This window comes from Sorex araneus, chromosome 6 (genome assembly GCF_027595985.1).
Source record: "Sorex araneus isolate mSorAra2 chromosome 6, mSorAra2.pri, whole genome shotgun sequence".
In the NCBI taxonomy this organism is placed as follows: Eukaryota; Metazoa; Chordata; class Mammalia; order Eulipotyphla; family Soricidae; genus Sorex; species Sorex araneus.
Window position 1 is genome coordinate 87,568,492 of NC_073307.1, and position 22,055 is coordinate 87,590,546.

General features: G+C 47.4%; 1 protein-coding gene across 1 annotated transcript in view; it reads right to left on the minus strand.

Annotated features, from left to right (window-relative positions):
* ANO2 (anoctamin 2) overlaps positions 1-22,055 on the minus strand; it is a 373,823-nt gene that overhangs the window by 286,735 nt on the left and 65,033 nt on the right. The window contains exon 3 of the mRNA XM_055142616.1: positions 20,351-20,449. Coding sequence (XP_054998591.1) covers positions 20,351-20,449 — 99 coding nt within the window. The remainder of the gene's footprint in view (positions 1-20,350; positions 20,450-22,055) is intronic.

Consider the following 22,055-nt stretch of genomic DNA (forward strand, 5'->3'; position numbering starts at 1 on the left):
CTGGCTCTTTACTCAGGAATTACTCCTGGTGGTGCTCGGGGGACCCCATGGGATATTGAGAATCGAACTTGGGCCGTTCCCGTACCAGGCAAACGCCCTCCCCGCTGTGCTATCGCTCCAGCCCCCAGTGCTCACATTCGAAGGGAGTTCTTTCCGGGCCTCTCCACAAGGCAGAATCCCACAGCACAATTATTCAGGGGCCCGAATCCCCTCCTCTCAGTACTGCCCACATTTTGCTTCACATTTATTTCAATGCTGCTTGGATATTCGAATGCTCCAACCAAGATATGAATGTAGGATATGTCCAAAATATTCCTTATCCTGACTGAATTATTGAGTTGAGGGAATGAATGAGAGAACTCTCTCTGGGAAACCATCATTGATGGTAGCAATTGGCACCATCGAAGAAGTCAGGCTGGGGACAGGACAGCTATAAGAGAAAAGGCCTTGGTGGAAAGAAAGTAATCTGGAGACTGAACCCCAAACCCTACAGTCACCACGCACTGTTTGAAAGGTGTCCCTCCCCCCGACACACACACCAATCACAAAGGCCACGAATGCCTGTATCCAGTTGGTGCAGATCAACAACTCGGAAACTATTTTACAGGACCTTGTTCTGGCAAAAATACTGGGCACCTATAAGCAGTTCTTGATTCCATCTCAGCAGTGGAACTGGTAGGACTGATGCAGACAGGAACTTGGGGAAGCAGGCTTTTGTAGAACATATTTGGATATCAGGAATAGGACTGAGATCTATTTGGACTGGCTTTTAACGGGAGATAGATTTTGAAAATTAGTAAAAGTAACAACAACTGGGCTGGAGCAATAGCACAGCGGGTAGGGCGTCTGCCTTGCTACACCTCTTTGAGCCATTTCCCTAGCAATTTAAGATTTTTAATTCTTTTTGTTATTTTATTTTTCTTAGCACAGCGAGTAGGGCGTTTGCCTGGAACGCGGTTGACCCGAGTTTGATTCCTCCGTCCCTCTCAAAGAACCTGGCAAGCTACCAAGAATATCCCAGCCACACAGCAGAGCCTGGCAAGCTACCCAGTAACAAGTCTCACAATGGAGACGTTACTGGTGCCCGCTTGAGCAAATCGATGAACAACGGGATGACAGTGCTACAATGCTACAATTTCAACTACCAGGGGCTGGAGTGATAGCACAGTGGGTAGGGCATTTGCCTTGCAAGTGGCGAGCCTGGGTTCGATTCCCAGCATCCCCTATGTTCTTCGAGCACCGCAGGAGTAATTCCTGAGTGCATGAGCCAGGAGTAACCCCTGCGCATCTCTGGGTGTGACCCAAAAAGCAAATTAAAAAAAAAGTAATAACAACTACTTCCAGGAAAAGGGTGTCTGATGCAAGAGTACCACCAGAAACTTCGAGGTAGATTTGTTTCACAATCCAAGACCCTACACAACAAGCTCAGGCTGAAGACCATGACCAACATGATGGAAAGAGAGTTCTCATGTTTCAGGGACTTTGGAGGGGATGGAGCCAGACACAAGACCCACAACAGAGTCTGTGTTGGGTAACCATATGTCACAACAAGCCTGGACACTAGTTGGAAGGACAAAGGCTCTGCTTTCTTGTGGTTTTTCTTTTCGAGTGATAGCACAGCGGTTGGGCATTTGCCTTTCACGAGGCTGACCCGAGTTCGATTCCTCCGCCCCTCTCAGAGAGCTCGGCAAGCTACCATATCGAGCCCGCGTGGCAGAGCCTGGCAAGCTACCCATGTGTAGTGGATATGCCAAAAACAGTAACAATAAGTCTCTCAATGAGAGCCGTTGCTGGTGCCCGCTCGAACAAATCGATGAGCAACGGGATGTTGTACAAATTACTAAACTTCCTCTTTACCTTATCACCGCTCTTCCTCCTACTTCTCCTTTACTAGGCTCCAGTGTCAACTTTCCCTGAAAAACGTTTTATGGACACTCACTTCCTGCCATGCTTCCTTAGTAAGCCGTAACAAACGCCAGTGCCATGGGCATGTCCATGTTCTTTCCTAATTCATGTTTCATCCATCTCCCCCATAGACGGTGAACTTCTAGAGAATGTGTCTGGTACCTCGTAGGTACAGAAGCAATGTCTGCTGAATAAGCGACCTGCATCTGGGTCCTTACTGACACTCACCTGCTAGGTCACTTTTGAGGAGACACTCCCCCTTGTTACTTTCTTTATCACTAAAGAAAAAAACTAACCGGGGTGGGGGAGGGCCTCCATGGAACAACAGCAGGGGAAAGATTTACCTTCCCACCTCCAACAAATAAACACCCAGACAAAAATCTATGGGAGGAAAAGTTGTTGTGAGGATCTGAATGTATGTGTCCACCCAAGGGTCTATCTTGAAGTCCTGATGCCCAATGGGATGGTATGAGAAGGTCGAACCCTGATGAAGATCAGCGCCCTAGTGAAAGAGATGCCAGATAACCCAATCCACTGCGTGAGGATACAGCAAGCCATGTCCAGGGGCCGTCTATGAGCCAGAAAGAAGGTGCCCACCCAACCATGCTGGCTCTCTCTGTCTCTGTCTCTCTGTCTCTCTGTCTCTGTCTCTCTGTCTCTGTCTCTCTCTCTGTCTCTCTCTCTCTGTCTCTCTCTCTCTTTCCCTCTAGCCTCCAGGCTTGTCACTGTCACTGTCATTCCATTGCTCATCGATTTGTTCGAGCGGGCACCAGTAACATCTCCGTTATGAAACTTGTTACTGTTTTTGGCATATCGAATACGCCGCCACAGAGAGCTTCCCAGGCTCTGCCGTACGGGCAAGATACTCTCAGTAGATTGCCGGGCTCTCTGAGAGGGGCAGAGGAATCGAACCCAGGTTGGCCGCGTGCAAGGCAAACGCCCTCCCCGCTGTGCTATCACTCCAGCCCCTCCAGAGCTGTCAGACTGCATTTAGGTTATCTTTCAGTCCTGTCAAAGCGATTGCAATCAAATGAATAGCAATGAGTCTCAAGTTACTACTAGGCAGCAGGCAACCAAAGGTTGAGAGATGAAGAGCAAGCAAGGCGATTCTTATGATTGCTTCACAAGGATTGTGAGAGTTATTTCCAATCTCATACTCAATTTTTCTATGAGTTGGTTGAACTTCTATCCCGGTGATTTAAGCCTTGGTACAGAAAGAAGAAAAAGGTCAAGTCCAGGAAATGGCCCAAGCTAAGATGACAGAGTTACACAATTGGGGAGACCCAGGCAACCAGAGTTCACAGGAGAGAGGACCCAAGAGGAGACAGCTTCACCAAAAGATGCTCTCCCCGGAGATCTGCAGGAAGTGCCTTTGGGCATTTCGCAGCCTCGGCAAGAGGGAACTACCCAAGATTGAAGAAATAATCATCAGGAATGACTGGGAATTGCATCTCTGTCCACCAACCCCCTTGGAAAATCTGATCCTGCCCAGGAGAGAGTCCTCAGGTTGACTCCATAATGAGGAATGATTAGCCCGAGACAGAAATCTGGTCCAGAACCACTTAACAAATCCTAATAGAGCTAGACTAAGTGGCTTTTAAAGCCTTGTCCAAGTCGTACATTCTCCAGCTCTAAACAGAATGAAAAGAAACATTCGTTCGTGGCACAAACATTTCTAGGCACCTCCGCACTGCTGCCAGGCGCTGTGCTCAGAGGTTGGCGCTGCCAGATGCTGGAGAGATATCAAGAGTACGTGGCCCGTCTCAAACGCAGAAAGCTTTGCAATGTTCTCAGTGTTTCCACCAACGCATCCTGCCCTAGCGATACACTGCAAGATAAGACCACCTTGCCTTCACAGCTGCACTGTTTTAGAGGTGGGAAAATCGAATCAAAAGCAAAGCAGGAATTGACAGGTAACTTGTGAAGTCAGTCCTGGAACCCCCGGTGTCTGACTCTCCACCCCAGTTCTTCAGAGCTCTGGTTCTTAAAAAGACTCGAGAATGTACCGGAAAGAACGCAGGCTAGAGCACCCCACCAAACTCAGCAGGATCCAGAAAGGTACCCCGATACTCTTTTTTATTATTATTAATACAATCAGCACCGGCATCGTTATTACTGTTATTCTTGGACATCAGAGAATTATGAACATCCTCAGAAATAGCGAGACACATGTTAGCCAGCTGTTTCTCATTATGCCCTCCCTGGGTACATGATATGCCTTTCATGTGCTTAAAATCATAAATAATTTTTAAAGTATGTTCCTCTTATTTTTTATTCCAGAGCTCAAATATGGTTCTCATAAAAGCTCGCTTTGGCCTCATTGTCACAGTCTAAGAGGGTTACTAAGATTCCTTCTTTTCTTACTTCTTTTCCTCCCCCCCCACCCCACCACCCCTTGTCTCGCTCCACCTCGCCCCTCCTGAGGGGCCCAGCCAGTGTGGTCCATGGGGCTGATGTGTTTCCTTCCTTCAGTGAAACCATGTTCCTTTCAGGGATGCAAGAAATCCTGTCTATCAGAAACAGATACACATCCCTGTCCCCGTTTCACAGTTAAAGTAAACCAGGGCACAGGGAGCTCAAAGTCCCCGCCCCCCAAACACAGGTGATCAAAGTCCCACAAACGCGGGTGATCCAATGACCCCCAAAGAGCTAGACAAAGTAAGGCGATAGACAGTAGAAGCTTGATCAGCCACGAGCTGCTCATCTGCCGTGACCTGAAAACGTGTCTTCCAGTCAAGGTCCACAGACAGGACCCAGGCGGCACAGACATGGACAGTCCAGCTGGAGCGGTCTGCCTGCACCGTCAAGCACACAGCTGTGGATCTGAAGAGTCTGCCTTGCGCTCCCTGTGTGAGCCCCTCTGCTCCAACTCCAGTCCCCAGATAATGCGATGAGGGCATCTCTCTCACCTTGAGAGGCCGGGCCATGCCAGCACTCATCCTTGTATCCTTCCCACTTTCAATTTCCAAAGCTCAGATGCCCGGAGAAGCCAAACAGCATGGAAGGCGTTACTTCAAGTTGGTGGCCAGACAAGGAGGAAAACCTCTGCACTAGGGAAGTGACCAAGCATGGCAGAGAAGCTAGGGGAGTTCCTCCCCAATATTCACATGCCCATTGGCACCTGACAAGGAGGTTTATAAGCATGCATGCATGCACGCACACATGCACATACGCACTGGGTCTACTCCACGCTGCTCTGCAGCCTCTTTGCACATTTACCCTCATGGATGACTGTGGAGCCTCTTACCCAGCAAGATGGAAGGAAATGTCTAATGAGTGCAACCCAAGAGTGAGAAGGAGCTAAGCGGCTTTTTGTTTTTACTTCTCTGTATCCCTGTCATCCCGTTGCTCATGGATTTGCTCAAGCGGGCACCAGTGAGTCCACGGTGAGACTTGTTCTTACTGTTTTTGACCTATCGAATACACCACAGGGAGCTTGCCAGGCTCTGCCGTGCGGGCAGGATACTCTCGGTAGCTTGCCAGGCTCGCCAAGAGGGATGGAGGAATTGAACAGGGGTCGGCCGCATGCAAGGCAAACGCCCTACCCGCTATGCTATCTCTTAAGCCCGAGTCTCTTCTTTTTATTTATTTATTAATTTTTAATTGAATCACCATGAGATACAGTTACAAAGCTTTCCTGTTTGAGTTTCAGTCATACAATGATCGAACACCCATCCCTCCACCAGTGCACATCTTCTACCACCAATGTCCCCAGTATCCCCCCACACCTCCATCCCATCCCTCCCCCTAAACAGCCTTTTCATTCCTACCTGAGCCCACAGGTAAAATTCTGGTTCATAGCAATTCTGGATGTGGATCACGATGTGGATAGAAAATGCCCCGTCTTCTGCTGCCGGGCTCTGTGTTGGTGGTTTGGCTTTTGGTTTTGTTTTTTTAATTCTACCATTCGTATGATCGAGACACGTGAACAAATGTCTGCAGACCTGAAAGATGTGGGCTCGAATCCAAATGACTTACATGGTCCACAGGGTACATAACAGCCATGCTTCCATGTTCAATCTCAGGCCCACCCTCCACCCCTCAACCTGATGAGTCTCCTACCTGCTTTTCAATTCCCCACACAAGTAGGGCTTCCTTGGGGATAAGTTAGGGTCACAGGATATGCCTTCTCCGGAACTGGCCAGCTCCCGTTCAGCCCTCAGGTCTCAAATAACCTCTTCTGTCCCCACGTGTCTTACCCTAACCCCATCCTCTGGGCATTAGAGATGGTTTTCTGGTCCACCCCCACTCATTTTTCTCTTTAAGTTCCTCCTGCTCATAAGATATAACACAGCAGATAGGGCGTTTGCCTTGCATGCGGCCGACCCGGGTTCGATTCCTCCATCCCGCTCAGAGAGCCGGGCAAGGTACCGAGAACATCCTGCCTGCACGGCAGAGCCTGGCAAGCTCCCCATGGCGTATTCAATATGCCAAACACAGTAACAACAAGTCTCACAATGGAGATGTAACTGGTGCCCGCTCGTGCAAAATTGATGAACAATGGGACGACACTTCTACAGTGCTACAGTGCTCATAATCAGCAAGGAAACATCTAAATCCTCACCACCACGCTGTCTAAGGGGCTGGGGACCCCATCATCACCACTAAATTCACAGCTTATAGCAGAGTAATCCAGAGTGATCAATCCTTAATGTTCATTGAGGAGACAGATGAAAAGCAGAACCTCCCAAAGAGTCAGCACTCTCTTGAACACAGCTGAGGCCCAAACTCTTGCTAAATGCTTCCTTGGTAACTGAGGGAGCTACTGAGGCTCTTAATCAGGGGCAGGAACTGCATTACATTGACATCACTCCCTGCCTCCCTGCCCTAAGGCATTAAAAAGCCTTACTTGCCCTCATGTAGAGGCTCAGAAGCCCTTTCTATATCACGCTCACTCCAGCAAACCACCAGCAATCATTAATTAAGTCAGGGAAGTTCGGCCCATTCTTTCATTCATCGACAAAGATTGGACTTTGTGGCTACTCTATACTCCGGCTTAACCATGGTTGTAATCCCATATGGAATTATGTAACTCAGTGAAGGGTTCAATTTTTAAAATTTTTCCTAAATAAATTTCTTCTGGGTTCATTCCCCAGCACTTCATAGGAAACCCCAAGAACTTCCAGGAATAATCGCTGAGTTCAGAAGCAAGAGTAAAGTCCTGAGCACTGTTGGATGTGCTCCACCCTTACAAAAAAAAAAAAAAGCATAAATTTCTTTATGATTCATTATCGGTGTTTGATTTGTATATGGACTAGAGCGATAGCACAGCGGGTAGGGTGCTTGCCTTGCACGCAGCTGACCCAGGTTCAACTCCTCCATCCCTCTCGGAGAGCCCAGCAAGCTACCAAGAGTATCCCACCCACACGGCAGAGCCTGGCAAGCTACCAAGAGTGTCCTGCTCACATAGAAGAGCCTGGCAAGCTCCCCATGGCATATTCAATATGCCAAATACAGTAAGAATAACAGGTCTCATTCCCCTACCCTGAAAAGAGCCTACAGTTGTTGGGAAAAACGAGTAAGGAGAGGCTGCTAAAAATCTCAGGGCTGGGACGAATGGAGACATTACTGGCGCCTGCTCGAGTAAATTGATGAACAATGGGATGACAGTGATACAGTGATATATATATGCATATATATGTATATATATGCATATATATGTATATACATATATATATCACAAGGCTTTAACAACATGTTAGTGAAATCTTAGAGAAGGGCTTAATGGCTCCTGGGTGAAATACAGCAATCTCCACACTCTTTCCTCTAAGGATACATTTTGTAGCATTTTCAGAAGTTTTTCATAACAAACAATACAAAATATATTATATTACAAGATAAAATATATCGATTCTGCTTTGGGGCAGGGACAGGGATTCGGGATGGAAACATTCAAAATATGGGGGGGGGGAGGTTTAGTAATGGCGGTGGTGGGATTGGTGTTTGAATATTAAATGTCATGAAATGTTGTGAACTACTTTATAAAACAAAAAATTATGAAAATAAATAAATAAATAAGTAAATAAATAAATAAATAAATAAATAAATAAATAAATAAATAAAGATTTAAGGGAAATGCCTCCCCCCACACACACACACACACCACCGCTGTTCAATTTCACCTATTGCGAGTCTAACCACCAGCTTGCAAAATTCCCCCAAGTGTTCTGTGAACCATTACCGAGGCAGCACCTCCCTGGCGCCTTTTCTTACTGGGCGAGCGCTCTGTCCATCAGCCCCAAATGCCGGAAGCTGACGCCTGCCGTTTCTGTGGCCGTCCTGCTAGCCCCTTCCCAGACAGCTCCCAGCAGCCACCACCAAGCAGGCCCGCCCTCTCCTATCTCCCACTGGGAGAGCCACCACCTGTCTCAGACAAAGGGGACAATGGATTGGCTGCTGTTGTCCTGGCATGGCTATTCATAGCCCTGACACCCTTCAAAAAGTCTTCATTCTTTTTTTTGGGGGGGGGGTCATTACACCCAGTGATGCACAGGGGTTACTCCTGGCTCCTGCACTCAGGAACTACTCCTGGCGGTGTTCGGGGGACCCTATGGGATGCTGGGAATCGAACCCGAGTCGGCCGCGTGCAAGGCAAACGCCTTCCCCGCTGTGCTATCGCTCCCGCCCCAAATCCCCATTCTTGATGATTCCCTGCCTGCTGCTCTCAGTCCCATCAGCCTGGATCTGGTGCCCAGGCTCCAGCCAGCCACAGTCTAGCATAACTCACCCCATGGAAGACAAACATGACTTGAAATCTTTATAAATGAAAACCACCACCACTTCTGTTTCACTTTTTTTTTTCCTGGTGAGTCTAAAAACAAGGCAACTCTTTTTTTTTTTTTATTTAATTCACTTCTCATTGTTTAAAGACTTGCATATCTCCAGCACAGCTGCTTCTGACCCCCCCCCCCCCCCCCGACTAGGGCTGGGGCTCGTCTGCAAACAGAGCTGCACTGGCCCTGCCAGATCTGAGGTCTTACAGACACATCAAGAACATGGCCCGGTACCATCTCAGGTTCCATGCTCAAACCACAGCACGTAGGTGGCACCCCCTTTTGTTCCCTTTGAGTTTTGAAGATGAGACGTATTAAGAAAACTAAGAAAAGCACAAAAAAAAGTCAAAGAATTCTGCCCTCTTTGTCAGCCTATTTAAATAGTAATCAAAGAGCATGCACCAAAAAAAAAAAATCCCATAAAGATATCAAATATAAACCCCACCCGCTCCACTATGTCGCAATTAAAAACAAATGTGGGGGAACAGGCAACAGCCACAAGGCGGGGGGAGCCCCAGGTCCAGCCCACCGTATGTAAATAGCAACGGTTCTGGTTCATTTAACAATTATTGATGACAAGAATCGAAAGAGTCTGTGCTGAAAGGCAGACTAAAGGCTGAGCAAACAGTGCCCATTCTCCCCATGATCAAGGGCCTACAAGTTCCCCATCCTTCCCATGGCCCGTGGACATCTGTCTTTTGCTTTCTGGTTCCCTGAGAAAGATTCACGATGCCAGTAAAATATCACTGATAAGTTATTAAACTATCACCCGACACGGCAAGAAGCTAGTCAAAGTGAGGAGAAATGAGAGGTGACTCCTATCCCCGATTTTCACATAGACGAATCATATGGGCACTGTAGCACTCTCGTCCCATTGTTCATCGATTTGCTTGAGCCGGCACCAGTAACGTCTCCATTGTGAGACTTGTTGTGACTGTTTTTGGCATATCGAATACACCACGGGGAGCTTGCCAGGCTCTGCCATGTGGGCGGGATACTCTCAGTAGTTGGCCGGGCTCTCCGAGATGGATGGAGGAATCGAACCTGGGTCGGCCTCGTGCAAGGCAAATGCCCTACCCGCTGTGCTATCGCTCTAGTCCGAATTATATCAGTGAGATAAAACCCCCAATTATCACGCTGAGGGGCTCTGCTGAGGACCCTGGGCTGAGCTGTAGAGATTTTTCAGTATCACTTGGCTAATTAATCTGGTGTTTGTTGAGCATCTAGTATTCATGTGTGCCTCAGTAGAATTTGCAGAGGAAAACCTAAGAAACATAAAACAGAGCTTGTTCTTTTCAGGGGAATTTATGGGACATCTGGAGATCTGAGGGAAAGCAACCCAATTGACTAAAGAAAAACTATCAGGGTCCACCGCCCACAGCCGCCACCGTGTTAACTCATCTGCTCTACCAATGCCTGACGAAATCTCCCAGGAGACGCATGCCAAGCAGCTAAAATTCATGGAAACATCAGTCCCTGCAGTCAAAACCTCCGGGCCACCCTTCAAAGGTAGGCGAGCCCCCTGAATATCAACACAGCTGAAGCCTTGGCAGCTGCACCTATACCCCACCACTGCAATCCTCTAAGTGTCTTAAGAAATGCTTGGGAGATCCCCCAAAAAAAACAAAGAAAAATAGCACTGTCGCACTGTTGTCCCGTTGTTCATTGATTTGCTCAAATGGGCACTAGTAACGTCTCCATGGTGAGACTTGTTGTTACTGTGTTTGGCATATCGAATACCCACGGGGAGCTTGCCAGGCTCTGCCATGCGGGCAGGATACTCTCGGTAGCTTGCTGGGCTCTTCGAGAGGGATGGAGGAATCGAACCCGGGTCGGCCGCATGCCAGGCAAACGCACTACCCGCTGTGCTAAGAAAAATGAAATGACTAAAAGAATGAAAAATCTTAAATTGCTAGGGAAATGGCTCAAAGAGGTGTATCACATGCCGGGCATGTGCGAGATCCAATGTTGGTTCCCCAACACCACATGTCCTGCTCCCCAGAACCACTGGGTGTGGCCCCTGGGGCCTCCAGCAGGGCCAGTCCTGAGTGATGGACCAACTTTAGGCACACACCACCCGGCTGAGCCGCAACTGGAGTGGTCCCAAAGAGGGACTCCGTCCCCAGTACTGCTGGGTATGGACCCTGTTTATTTGTTTATTTTTTATTTATTTTATTTTAGTTTTGCTTTTTGGGTCACACCCGGTGATGCACAGGGGTTCCTCCTGGCTCTGCACTCAGGAATTACTCCTGGCGGTGCTCGGGGCACCCTATGGCATGCTGGGAATCGAACCCGGGTCGGCCACATGCAAGGCAAACACCCTACTTGCTGTGCTATTGCTTCAACCCCTGGACCCTGTTTAAAAACCAAACCGAAAGAAGACAGAGGAGGTGGCAAATATGGAACATTTTTGCTCCTAGGTACTTGGACCTATCTTTCATGTATGTGAATGACTCAAAGCGTTTGTCCTCAGACTCCTCCGCTATCATCACTAGTAGAGGTAAACACCCATAAATTCATAAATCAGTGTGGAAGCTGGGGCTAGAGCAATAGCACAATGGGGAGGGCGTTTGCCTTGCATGCGTCCAACCCAGGTTCGATTCCCAGCATCCCATAGGGTCCCCTAAGCACTACCAGGAGTAACTCCTGAGTGCAGAGCCAGGAGGAACCCCTGAGCATTGCCAGGTGTGACCCAAAAAGCAAAAAAAAAAAAAAAGAAGAAGACGTGGTAGCAAAGAGAGTATGAGAGTATGAAGTTTAACCTGACTTTACACAAAAGGATCTCATTCAGGAATGCTTCCTGCCTCACTGAGGCGGCTCATGGCTGGGATGAAGCAAAAATTTAACTGTGCTTCCTTTTCTAACCCAAGATGACAAGTTAGTGCAAAATTTCTCAGAGTGCGTCCTGCAGGAAGAACCTAGATTCCCCCGGGATGTCCTTTGGTGTTTGGTAGGAAAAGTATTGAACAGAATTGAACCACTGTCCTTCTTGCGCTGTGTCGCAGAATGTTTAATGAGCCAGATAAGTTATATAATTAGTGTTTCCAGAATTTGTCTGTCCATAGTTTCTCCCCGCCACTTGGAACATTAAAGACTATTTAAAGTATACACGGAGGAACGCTGTCCCGGACCGTGCTCAGTCATGACTAGTGATGGGTTTCTCAGGAAAAGAACAGGGGAAGAACAGGCTTTGGAATCAAGACAGAAAAATGGTTCAAGGGCTAAGAGAAAGTTCTAAGGACTAGAGTGCATGCTTTGCATAAAGAAGACGCAGGTTTAATCCTGAGCACTGTAGGGTCCCCCCAGAAACTTTGAGCAACTTCTCAGGACTGATCCCTGAGCGATGTTGCATGTGGCCTAAAAATAAATAAATAAGTAAAACAAAGCAAAAATAAATCAATGGGGCTCAAATTCTGGATCAGTCATTTTAAAGTTTCACGTGTCTATATACGTGATGAACGTAGACTAAAGACCAAACATGATGGCCGCTCACTACCTGTATTGCAGACCATGACACCCAAAAGGAGAGAGAGAGAGTAAAAGAAAATGTGCCCGCCACAGAGGTGGGGGGATGGCTAGGGAAGGTGGTTGGAGGGATACTGGGAACATTGGTGGTGGAGAATGGGCACTGATGGAGGGATGGGTACTTGATCATTGTATGACTGAAACATAATCATGAAAGTTTGTAAGGTCTGTAATTGTATATCATGGTGATTCATTTAACAAAAAAGAAAGAAAGAAAAATAAATAAATAAAATGGAAGTCACACACACAAAAAAATTGTTTCACATGTCTTCCTGTGTGGTATGTCTCTCTAGTTCATATTCCATTCTTGGGAGGGACCAACTCAGCATTCACAGGGGGTGGAAGTCCTGGTAGTTTAATGCTAAGAAGAGCTGCCTTCTCAAGAGTTATTTTTCTACCTGACTACTATTTCCAAAGGTAACTGTTGTTACTTACTGATGTTAAGTCAGTAAATAACCTCTCTGAGCATCCGTTTTCTCATCCATAAAATGGGCTAAAGCTAGTAGTTACCTCACATTATTGAGTGAGCTTTTTAAAAAATACTGCAGTTAAGGTTCTTATAAAATAACATAACATATGGGAAGCATTAGGCACATTTTAAAATTCATTTAATGGTATATTTATGAACCAATGCTTACAAGGTTTTATTCTCCTTTGCTTTTTGTTTTCGTTTTGGGGTGTAAGTGTGTGTCTTGCCAGAGATCTAACTTGGGTCTCATGCATGCAAGGCATGTGCTTTATTACTGAACCCCATCCCCAACCCACAAGCTTTTGTTTATAAATAAAATATAAATAAAACAGTTTTAAGCTGTTTTATTTTTGAATAACATCGTAGTGAGTGCTTTTATAAAACTTTCTCCTCAAAGTCAACTGCGATAATTATGAAAAGTGAACAAAGTTCTTTTCATTTGTTTTTTTATCATTAATGTAGTGATGGTAACATGGTTATGATAATATTCAATGTATGGCCTTGATGCACAGTTGTCAGCACCTAATATTCTCCACCAATGTCCTTATTCTCTTTCTAGTCTAGGTACTTGGACCTAGGTACTTGGACCTATCTTTCATGTGTGTGAATGACTCAAAGCGTTTGTCCTCAGACCCTTTTTATCTTCAGTGCCTTCCTGACCCAAGATTTATAGCACATGAATAGAGCCAAAGATGTGATTTGATAGTAGACCACTTACTTTGTATATGTGAGGTCCTGCGTTTGATTCCAGGTCCAAGGCAAAAGAGAGCTAACATCCTTATTGATGCTAGCCCTGACTAAGACACATACTTTTCCTTGATCAAACCAATAGTTACCTTTAGAAATAATAGTCAAGGTAGGAAAATAACTTCGGAGAAGGCAGCTCTCCTTAGCATTGACCTTCCAGGACTTCCTTCCCCTGTGTATGTTGACATGGCCCCTCCCAAGGATGGAATGTGAACTAGACAGAGACACACCACACAGGAACACACGTGAACAAAGAGGACTCTAGACCAACAGTTCTCAACCAAGGATTATATTCCTTCCTGTGGACCCCTAGGATATTCCAGGAGGGCTATAGATGGAAATCAAAAATCACATAAATGGAGCACTGGATACACAGCCTGAGGCCAGTGGGGGCTGTGCACAGGATGAAAACAAGCTCAGAATGGGTCCACAATCAGAAAAAAAATGTTAAGAAAGTGCTCCCTCCAAAATTTCTAAGGAAGAGTCCTTGCCTATCTCTGTCCGTCTCCGGTGGACCCACATTTCTCACTTAGGCCTGTCTCGCCGGTCCCCGCCTCCATCTGTCCATAGTCCTCTTCCTCATGTGGCTCAAAATCTCTGCCTTTCTCTGACAAGGTCACCTGTCACTGGCTTTAGCAACCCCATTCTCTAAATCCAGGATGAGCTCATCTTCAGATCCTTAACAAATTCTATTTATCAATTAACTTTTCCCAAATAAGATCACAGTGGCAAGTTCCAGGGCAAGCCCTCGGTCATGTGCTTTCACAACGCACCGCAAAGAGGATTGTGGACCTCGACAGTGCAAGTTTTCGAGGGTTCATCTGCGTGCCAGCTCGACTGGGACACAGTCAAGCTGTGACCCAGCGATGCTGGCTGCCTTTGCAAGGGTACTTTCAGATGAGATGAGCATTTGAACAGGTCAAATGAGTAAAAGAGATGGGGGTGGGCTTCGTCAAACCATTTGAAGCTCTTTATCAGATAAGGAGGCTGAGGAGGAGTCCCCACCTGTCTGTCTGTGCTGGGACATAGGTCATTTGCTACCTCTGGGCTCAAACCGAAAGGTTGACTCCTGGTGGGTCTCAAAGCTGCCAGCACTGGGACTGAAGCTACATGAGCTTCTCTGGCTTGTCAACAGCAGGTCCCGGCACTTGTCAGCCTCCACACCATTTGAGCTCATTCCTTATAATACACACGCACACTCGTGCACGTGAGCATGTGTAGACACACACACACACAGGTGCACACACACACTTTCCTGTTTCTCTGGAGAATTCTAATCCATGCCTTGACTATCGATAGTGGAGAAGCATTAGGGGCTGAGAGCCAGACCCAGACGACTACTAGACTCGGGGTAGGTACCATGAGCTAGAGGGAGAGTCTTTTTTTCTTTTTGGGTCACACCCAGTGATGTTCAGGGCTTCCTCATAGCTCTGCGCTCAGGAATTACTCATGGCAGTGCTCAGGGGACCCTATGGGATTCTGGGAATTGAATCCGGGTCGGCCGCACGCAAGGCAAATGCCCTCCCCGCTGTGCTCTTGCTCCAGCCCCCTAGAGGGAGAGTCTTGTGGGAATTTTGCAAGAGCTATGCACGGCTACCAAATCAGAGTCCCTACAGAGGCAGCACTAGGTGCCTGAGAGCAATTTCCCGTTACTTACAAAACTTAACGGGGTTCATAAACAGGGTTCATAGTTCCCTCCGAAGAAAGCATCCTGGCGAAGTTGCAAGTTTCTTTGCTATTTTTTTTAAAGCTGGAATTTTCATGGTTCATCACAACAGCACTGAGTTTCTCACATTGATAAGAAAAATATTTTGGTGGGAGGAAATGGGAGCCTCAAACAATGTCCAAAGGGTCCTCAGACTCCTCCTAGTGATACTCAGTCCAGCAGCAGGAACCCGAGGTTTAGGTATCAGCCAAGACACGATGTCGCTCTAGCATGGCCGACACAAGGGACCACCAGATCCACGTCTATCAGTGGTCACTGAGCACCATGTTAGACCTAGGGGTGGCTGGTGGGCCACGTGGTGCCAAGGACCAAACTCAGGACCTCGCAGGCACCAAGCATAGGCTCCAGTCCTAGAGCGATCTTTCCAATCCCTTCTCAGAAAATTCTAGATGATAGCTAGGTACATCTTAAGTTAATGAAAATAACGGAATGAATTATTCTTTTATTTATTCAATGTAGTATCTTAAAAAATGTTATGAAACATGGAGAGAACTGAAGAATGAATGGCATTTGGTGTTTTTTTTTCCCTTGGGGGCCTCATCTGGCTTGGTCAGGGCTTACTCTTGGCTCTGTGCTCCGGGATCACTCCTGGCATTGCTCAGGGGACCACATGCAGTATCAGGGACCAAACTCTGGTCAGCCATAAGCAAGGCAAATGCCTCAATATCTAAACTATCACTCCAACCCTGAATTTCATCTTTTTTCTAACATTCATCTCTGACTCAAATTGGCTCATCAGAAATTAACTTGCAATACTTATCTTCCTGGACTATAATTCACAATAAATCCTTATGGTTTTTTATCTCAGATTCAGTTAAGCCATACACATTCCTGAACCTTCTATTACTTCATTACTCAAAGCATCTTTTTCTATTGCTCCTGTCCTTTCTACAACAAATAAGTCTTAACAATAGAAAACAGCTTGGTTCCTCTGCCAAAAGAAAGATGTTCATTTTTGTCTGGGTGAGCCATAGTCCTTTATGCTTTGGCTACCAGGAAGCTCAGAACAAAATCTATCTCACCTGCATTAATTGTCCTTTGTTTTCATGTCTCTGCTTTCTATCATTTCTTGTACTTTCCAACTTACCACTAACTGCATACTATTTTGTTTGCCCTTCTTAACAAAGCAACGCATTGGAAACTGGCCTCACATGCTGGGGGGAAAGGCAGCAGAGATAGAGAAGGGAACACCTAGTAGAGAATGTTGAGAGGACCCACCCGGGTTGAAAGCTGCGTACCAAAAGTAGACTATAGACCGAACAGGATGGCCACTCCATACCTCTATTGCAAACTACAACATCCAACAGGAGAGAGAACGAAAGGGAATGTCCTGCCGCAGAGGCAGGGTGGGGTGTGGGGATGGGGTGGGGGTGGTGGGAGGGATACTGGGAACATTGGTGGAGGAGAATGGGCACTGGTGGAGGGATGTAAACGAAATGCAAACATGAAAGTTCATAAGTTTGTAACTGTACCTCACGGTGATTCACTAATAAAATTTTTTTTAAAAAAAGCAATGCATTTGTAATAATGCCTTTGGTCGTAATCCCTCATCAATCCTGTTGCAGGATATGGACCAAGACATGAATCCAATAACTCAGGTTCACAGAAGTAAAGCCAGGAGCAGGACTTGTCACACTTGCCCTCCGTCCCTCAAAATTGGCACGTGCGTGTTGTTCCCTCCCACGCAGGCGGTCCTGATCGGCCTCCCTGCATCCTCTCTCCTGGCGAGGGTAGCCCAACCTCACCCACGGAACCATTATGTTTACAGACGCCCCAAGGAACGGTGCAGGCAGGAACAGAACTCCCTCAACACAGAGTCTGAAGGCCATCTGTTTCCACCTCTCCACCAGTTTCGTATCTGGGCTTCCTAACAGATGTGAAGGACTGGCCCCAAACCCCTTCTCAGCTCCCCCCTCAACACCACAGATGTTGACTGTGAAGGGAAACAGCCCAAAGGAGCAGCCCAACCTGGGGCCAACTCTGCAGCATTGAAGGGAGCAGTGACGGTCTTTTGCCCCTCCACGCTAGCCACCCTACCCTCCCCGCCGGGCCACCCCTCCTTCCATTAGCTTTCCACCACTCTGAACCTGCTTTCTTAAAACTGGATGAACTGCTCGAAGTTAACCACCTCTGCTTAGTGGCAAAAGACTCCTAACTGAAGTGCTCGCAGACTCTTGGGAACAACACAGGACCCTTTGCAATGGCAGTCACTCTGTTAGTACCACTGTAGCACTGTTGTCCCATTGTTCATCGATTTGCTCGAGCGGGCACCAGTCATGTCTCCATTGTGAGACTTGTTGTTACTGGTTTTGGCATAGCTAATACGCACCAAGTAGCTTGCCAGGCTCTGCCGTGCGGGCGGGATACTCTCAGTAGCTTGCCGGGTTCTCCAAGAGGGACAGAGGAATCGAACCTGGGTCAGCCACATGCAAGGCAAACGCCCTACCCGCTGTGCTATTGCTCCAGTCCGCTCTGTTAGTACTAGCAACAAATGCTTTGCTAGAGGAGATAAAAGGGACCCACCCCAGACAGAGTTCTCCCAAACTGAGTGGATTGCCTGATTTCCTAGTTATCTCCCCCACTTGCTCCCTACCCTGGTCTCTGTTGGAGGTAGAGTTTGGAGAACAGGGAATGTCAGGGACAAGAAAAAGCAACTGATGGGGCTGGAGAGAAAACATAGGCATTTGCCTTGCAGTGGTCGACCCGGGGTTGATCCTGGGATCCACATAGGGTCCCCCCAACCCCAGCCAGGAAGAGTCCCTGAGCATAGAACCAGAGCAAGGCCAGAGCAGTGCTGGGTGTGGCCCCCGAAAAACAAACAAAGAGGAACAAGAAATAAGCAGAGATGTTGGTCACCTTGGTAACGAGCAGAAGGGAGGACCCAGCCCCAGCAAACCTCCCCCTAAGGTCCTTGAGGCCCGGGAGCAGCCCTCCCCGCGACCTTCCTGTGCAGGCATGTGGAATGTCCCCCAAAACACTGGCTCCTCTGTTGTTGTTTTTGGAAAACAAATGCTCCCTTCCAAGATTCTCTTTCCCAGTTAATATCTGTGTTCGGAACGCCGAGTCCCTGGACACGAGGTTGTGGCTTTGTCCAGACCTGAGATCTCAATTTCCCAATTTCCTCTCCGTTCCCCTCTCCTCTCCTCTCGGAGACCTGCTGAGTTGGGAGACAAACCGCCAAGGGTGTGTGGGGGGCGGGGGGGGGGGGGACGCTGAGCTGATCCCACGTCATGTGTCAGTCAGTCTCTCCGTTCTGCCACCAGGAAGTGGCCCCTGTCACGTGACCTCCTCTCCCGCTCAGGGAGCCGACCCCCAAACCCATTCAAAGGGGGAGAGCCCAGTGCTCTCCTCCCCCCTCCCCCCACTCCCATCCTCCTTCTCCCTCCACATCCTCCCCGGAAGCATGTTCTCTGATTGCACACAAGATGCACCATAACTCACATGTGAAATGATACCGAGACCCACAATAATCTACTGCATCCCCACAGAGGATCACGGAGGAGTCTATCCATCTAGTGACAAGGGCCCAGAAGCGTTAGGGGACACTCTTTCCACTCTATCTGAAGCCTTAGAGTAATGACCCACCCCCTCCCCTGGTTTTGTTCTCCTGAGACTCTGGCTGCCATATTTACAGCTTCTAGGCTATGCTATTGATGCTATTGATGCTATTCAATGACAGTCTTTAATGCCTTGGGGCCTGGATGTGTGTGCTCATACCATTGTTCCCTTTAACTGAAAAACTCTCTAAAGGCCTGGGTCATTCCTGCAGCCTTCGTGGCCCTTCCAAAGACATTGAGTGGGAGCTCATCACATCAGGGCTGAAGGAAGATGAGATGGGGAACTGAGCACAAGGCTAAGATTAATTCCTAAGCACCACTGGGTGTGATGCAAAAAAAAAAAAAAAAAAAAGTAAAAATAAAATAATAGCACCGTATAGCACTGTCGTCCCATTGTTCATCCATCTGCTCGCGCGGGCACCAGTCACGACTCCATTGTGAGACTTTTGGTTACTGTTTTTGGCATATCAAATACGCCACGGGGAGCTTGCCAGGCTCTGGCGTGTGGGCGGGATACTCTCCGTAGCTTGCCGGGCTCTCCGAGAGGGGCGGAGGAATCGAACCCAGGTCGGCCGTGTGCAAGGCAAATGCCCTACCAGCCGTGCTATCACTCCAGCTGCAGGAGCCCCAGTGGCAAGATCGTCAGTGCGCAGTGCTTACACGGCAGTGCTCACGGAGCTATGCCAAGGGTGTGGAAAGACAGAAGAAAAGAGAACAAAGGGGTTGGCCAAGTTAAGGCTCCCCTGGAAGGAAGTAGAAGCTTCTCTCCAAGGCTAAGACTTGGGTCCCACTGCCAGCGCATGAAAGAATGTCAGAGAAGGAGGAGCAGAGGAGCAGATCAAAGATCAGCGAGCACAGTGGGTCTGGGACAGAGAGTGTCACTTGATGAACCAAAGATTCTCAAGTAGCCTTGTGAAGCCAAGATACTCAGGAGGTAACCCCAAAACAAGGGCCTCTGACTTTAAAGCAAAATGCTCCTGGTTCTGTACTCAGAGGTCACTGCTGGTGATTCTTGGCGGGGACCAAATGCAGTGCCAGAGATGGAACCAGGCCTGGCCACATGCAAGACAAGAGCCTTAACACCCGTACTCCCTCTCTGACCCCGATCAGAAAAATGTGTGTGTGTGGCTAATATTCACGTCTGTGTTTGTTCATTGTGTAAGAGACACTGGCATATTTTCCAAAGAGGTTCCAAAGCAGGCTTACTAAGTCTTTGGAACAGGACTCAGAGATTTGCTCCTTCATGAGGAAGGGTTTGGTGATGATATCTCACAGGAAGGGATTTAATGAGTAGTTCTGGATGGGGACAGGAGGTCTTTGGGAGATGGTGCTGGCATCATCAATCAACCATCAACCAACATAGTGTTGCTGATTCTAATGATGCCAAGGGTGATGGAGACGGTGTCAGTAAGGTTGATGATAATAGCTATAAACCAGAAGGTAACATATATGACATCCATCCATGATGGGAGGTGGGAATTGTGTGGAAGTTAGAATGATAAAGTTGAGCTAAGACAACTCCATGTTCATTTTTATTTGTAGGTCTTTGCTGGATTCTGTTACACCTGCATCTCACTCAACCTTGTTCTCAAATTATTTTTCCCGGCATCCTGGGGGAGCCACCAGGCCAGGAGAAACATGTACTTACTTTCTTGGTGGGGACTTTGATCTTCAAGAATTCTGCCTCTCTGGCCAGCACCTGCCAAGGGGCGTGGATCCGGACAAAGATGGCTCCGTGGCTTTTACTCTGTAAGGAAGGAACAAAGAAGGAAGAAATAGAAACATAAGCATGGAGTAGAAGTTCCTGGTCCCCAGCTCAATTACTCTGGATCCCAGACCTGTGTTTCCTTCACCTCCTGCTTCTGCTTCTTCAACTCCACCAGAGCCTGGGGACTGGAGCGACAGTAAAGTGGGTAGGGCTTTTGCCTTGCATGCCGCCGACCCAGGTTGGATTCCCAGCATCCCATATGGTCCCCTGAGCACTGCTAGGAGAAATTCCTGAGTGCGGAGCCAGGAGTAAGCCCTGAGCATCACTGGGTGTGACCCAAAAAAAGACAAAAAAAAAGAAAATGAAAATGAGGGGCTGGAGTGATAGCACAGTGGGTAGGGTGTTTGCCTTGCACGCAGCCGACCCAGGTTCGATTCCCAGCATCCCATATGGTACCCTGAGCACTGCCAGGAGTGATTCCTGAGTGAAGAGCCAGGAAGAACCCCCGAGCAGTTGACATCTTTGTTCTACTGCTTAGTTGTATTGCCCCCAATTAAAACCACCTAAGCCTGAATGTGATGTAAAGGGTAACATACTTCAAATTACATCATCCACATAAATCAGGGTACCAATCCAGGTGTAAATCATTCATCTCTGTCCCAGGACAAGTGCATTGATTTCACTCAAAAATGAAAAGGAGGAGCTGGAGCGACAGCACAGTGGGGAGGGTGTTTGCCTTGCACACGGCCGACCCAGGTTTGATTCCCAGCACCCCAATATGGTCCCCTGAGCACCTCCAGGAGGAGTAATTCCTGAGTGCAGAGCCAGGAGGAACCCCTGTGCATTGCCAGATGTGACCCAAAAAGGAAAAAAAATGAAAGTGAAAGGGATGCATCGAGGAACATTTGATTGGCAGATCTTAATGCATCTTATACTAAACATGGTCTGGTGAAAACATGAAGCAATCCTTGTTTTGTCTTCAAATAAAGCCTAATTTTTTTGGAACAGAGAAAAATACTTTCTGATATTAATTTCACCACTAAAGAGTGAAAGACCAAATGGAGTGGAAAATTAATGATTATGAGAGGCTTCTACCTGCAAAGCTAATTACAGACAGCGCTTCACAGAGAAATAATTGGCTGAGAGCAAATGTCTTCATCAAGTGCCTAGTGGGAATCACTTAAAACTCTGTAGTGGAACCATCCAGAATGCTGGCCCATAGGCATTTGCCTGTGAACAAAGCCACTGAGGGTCAGAGTGGCAAATGGATCCCATCAATTATGATCTATTTATCCCCTAGAAAGCCAGGCCCTGGGAGAATGGATGTCCAATCTGAACGACTGAGGGTACAGGTTTCTTTTTGCTATCTGAAAGCAAAGTTTTCCCACAAAAAAAAAAAAAAAAGAAAACCATTTATGAGCTGACATGATGTAAAACAAAGAAGCAATTACCATTTCTTTTATATGGAAAAATAATTTTTAGCATTCCCAGACCCAGAAATCACCTACCCAAATAACACATAAAGCCTAAGATAACATTAACACGTGGGCCAATCACAACTTTGGCTTTTCGCCTGAGGTCCTAAAAACAAAACCCCCTTCAAGCTTCTTCCTGTTGGCAGAAACAGTTACTGAGGTAGCTCCTT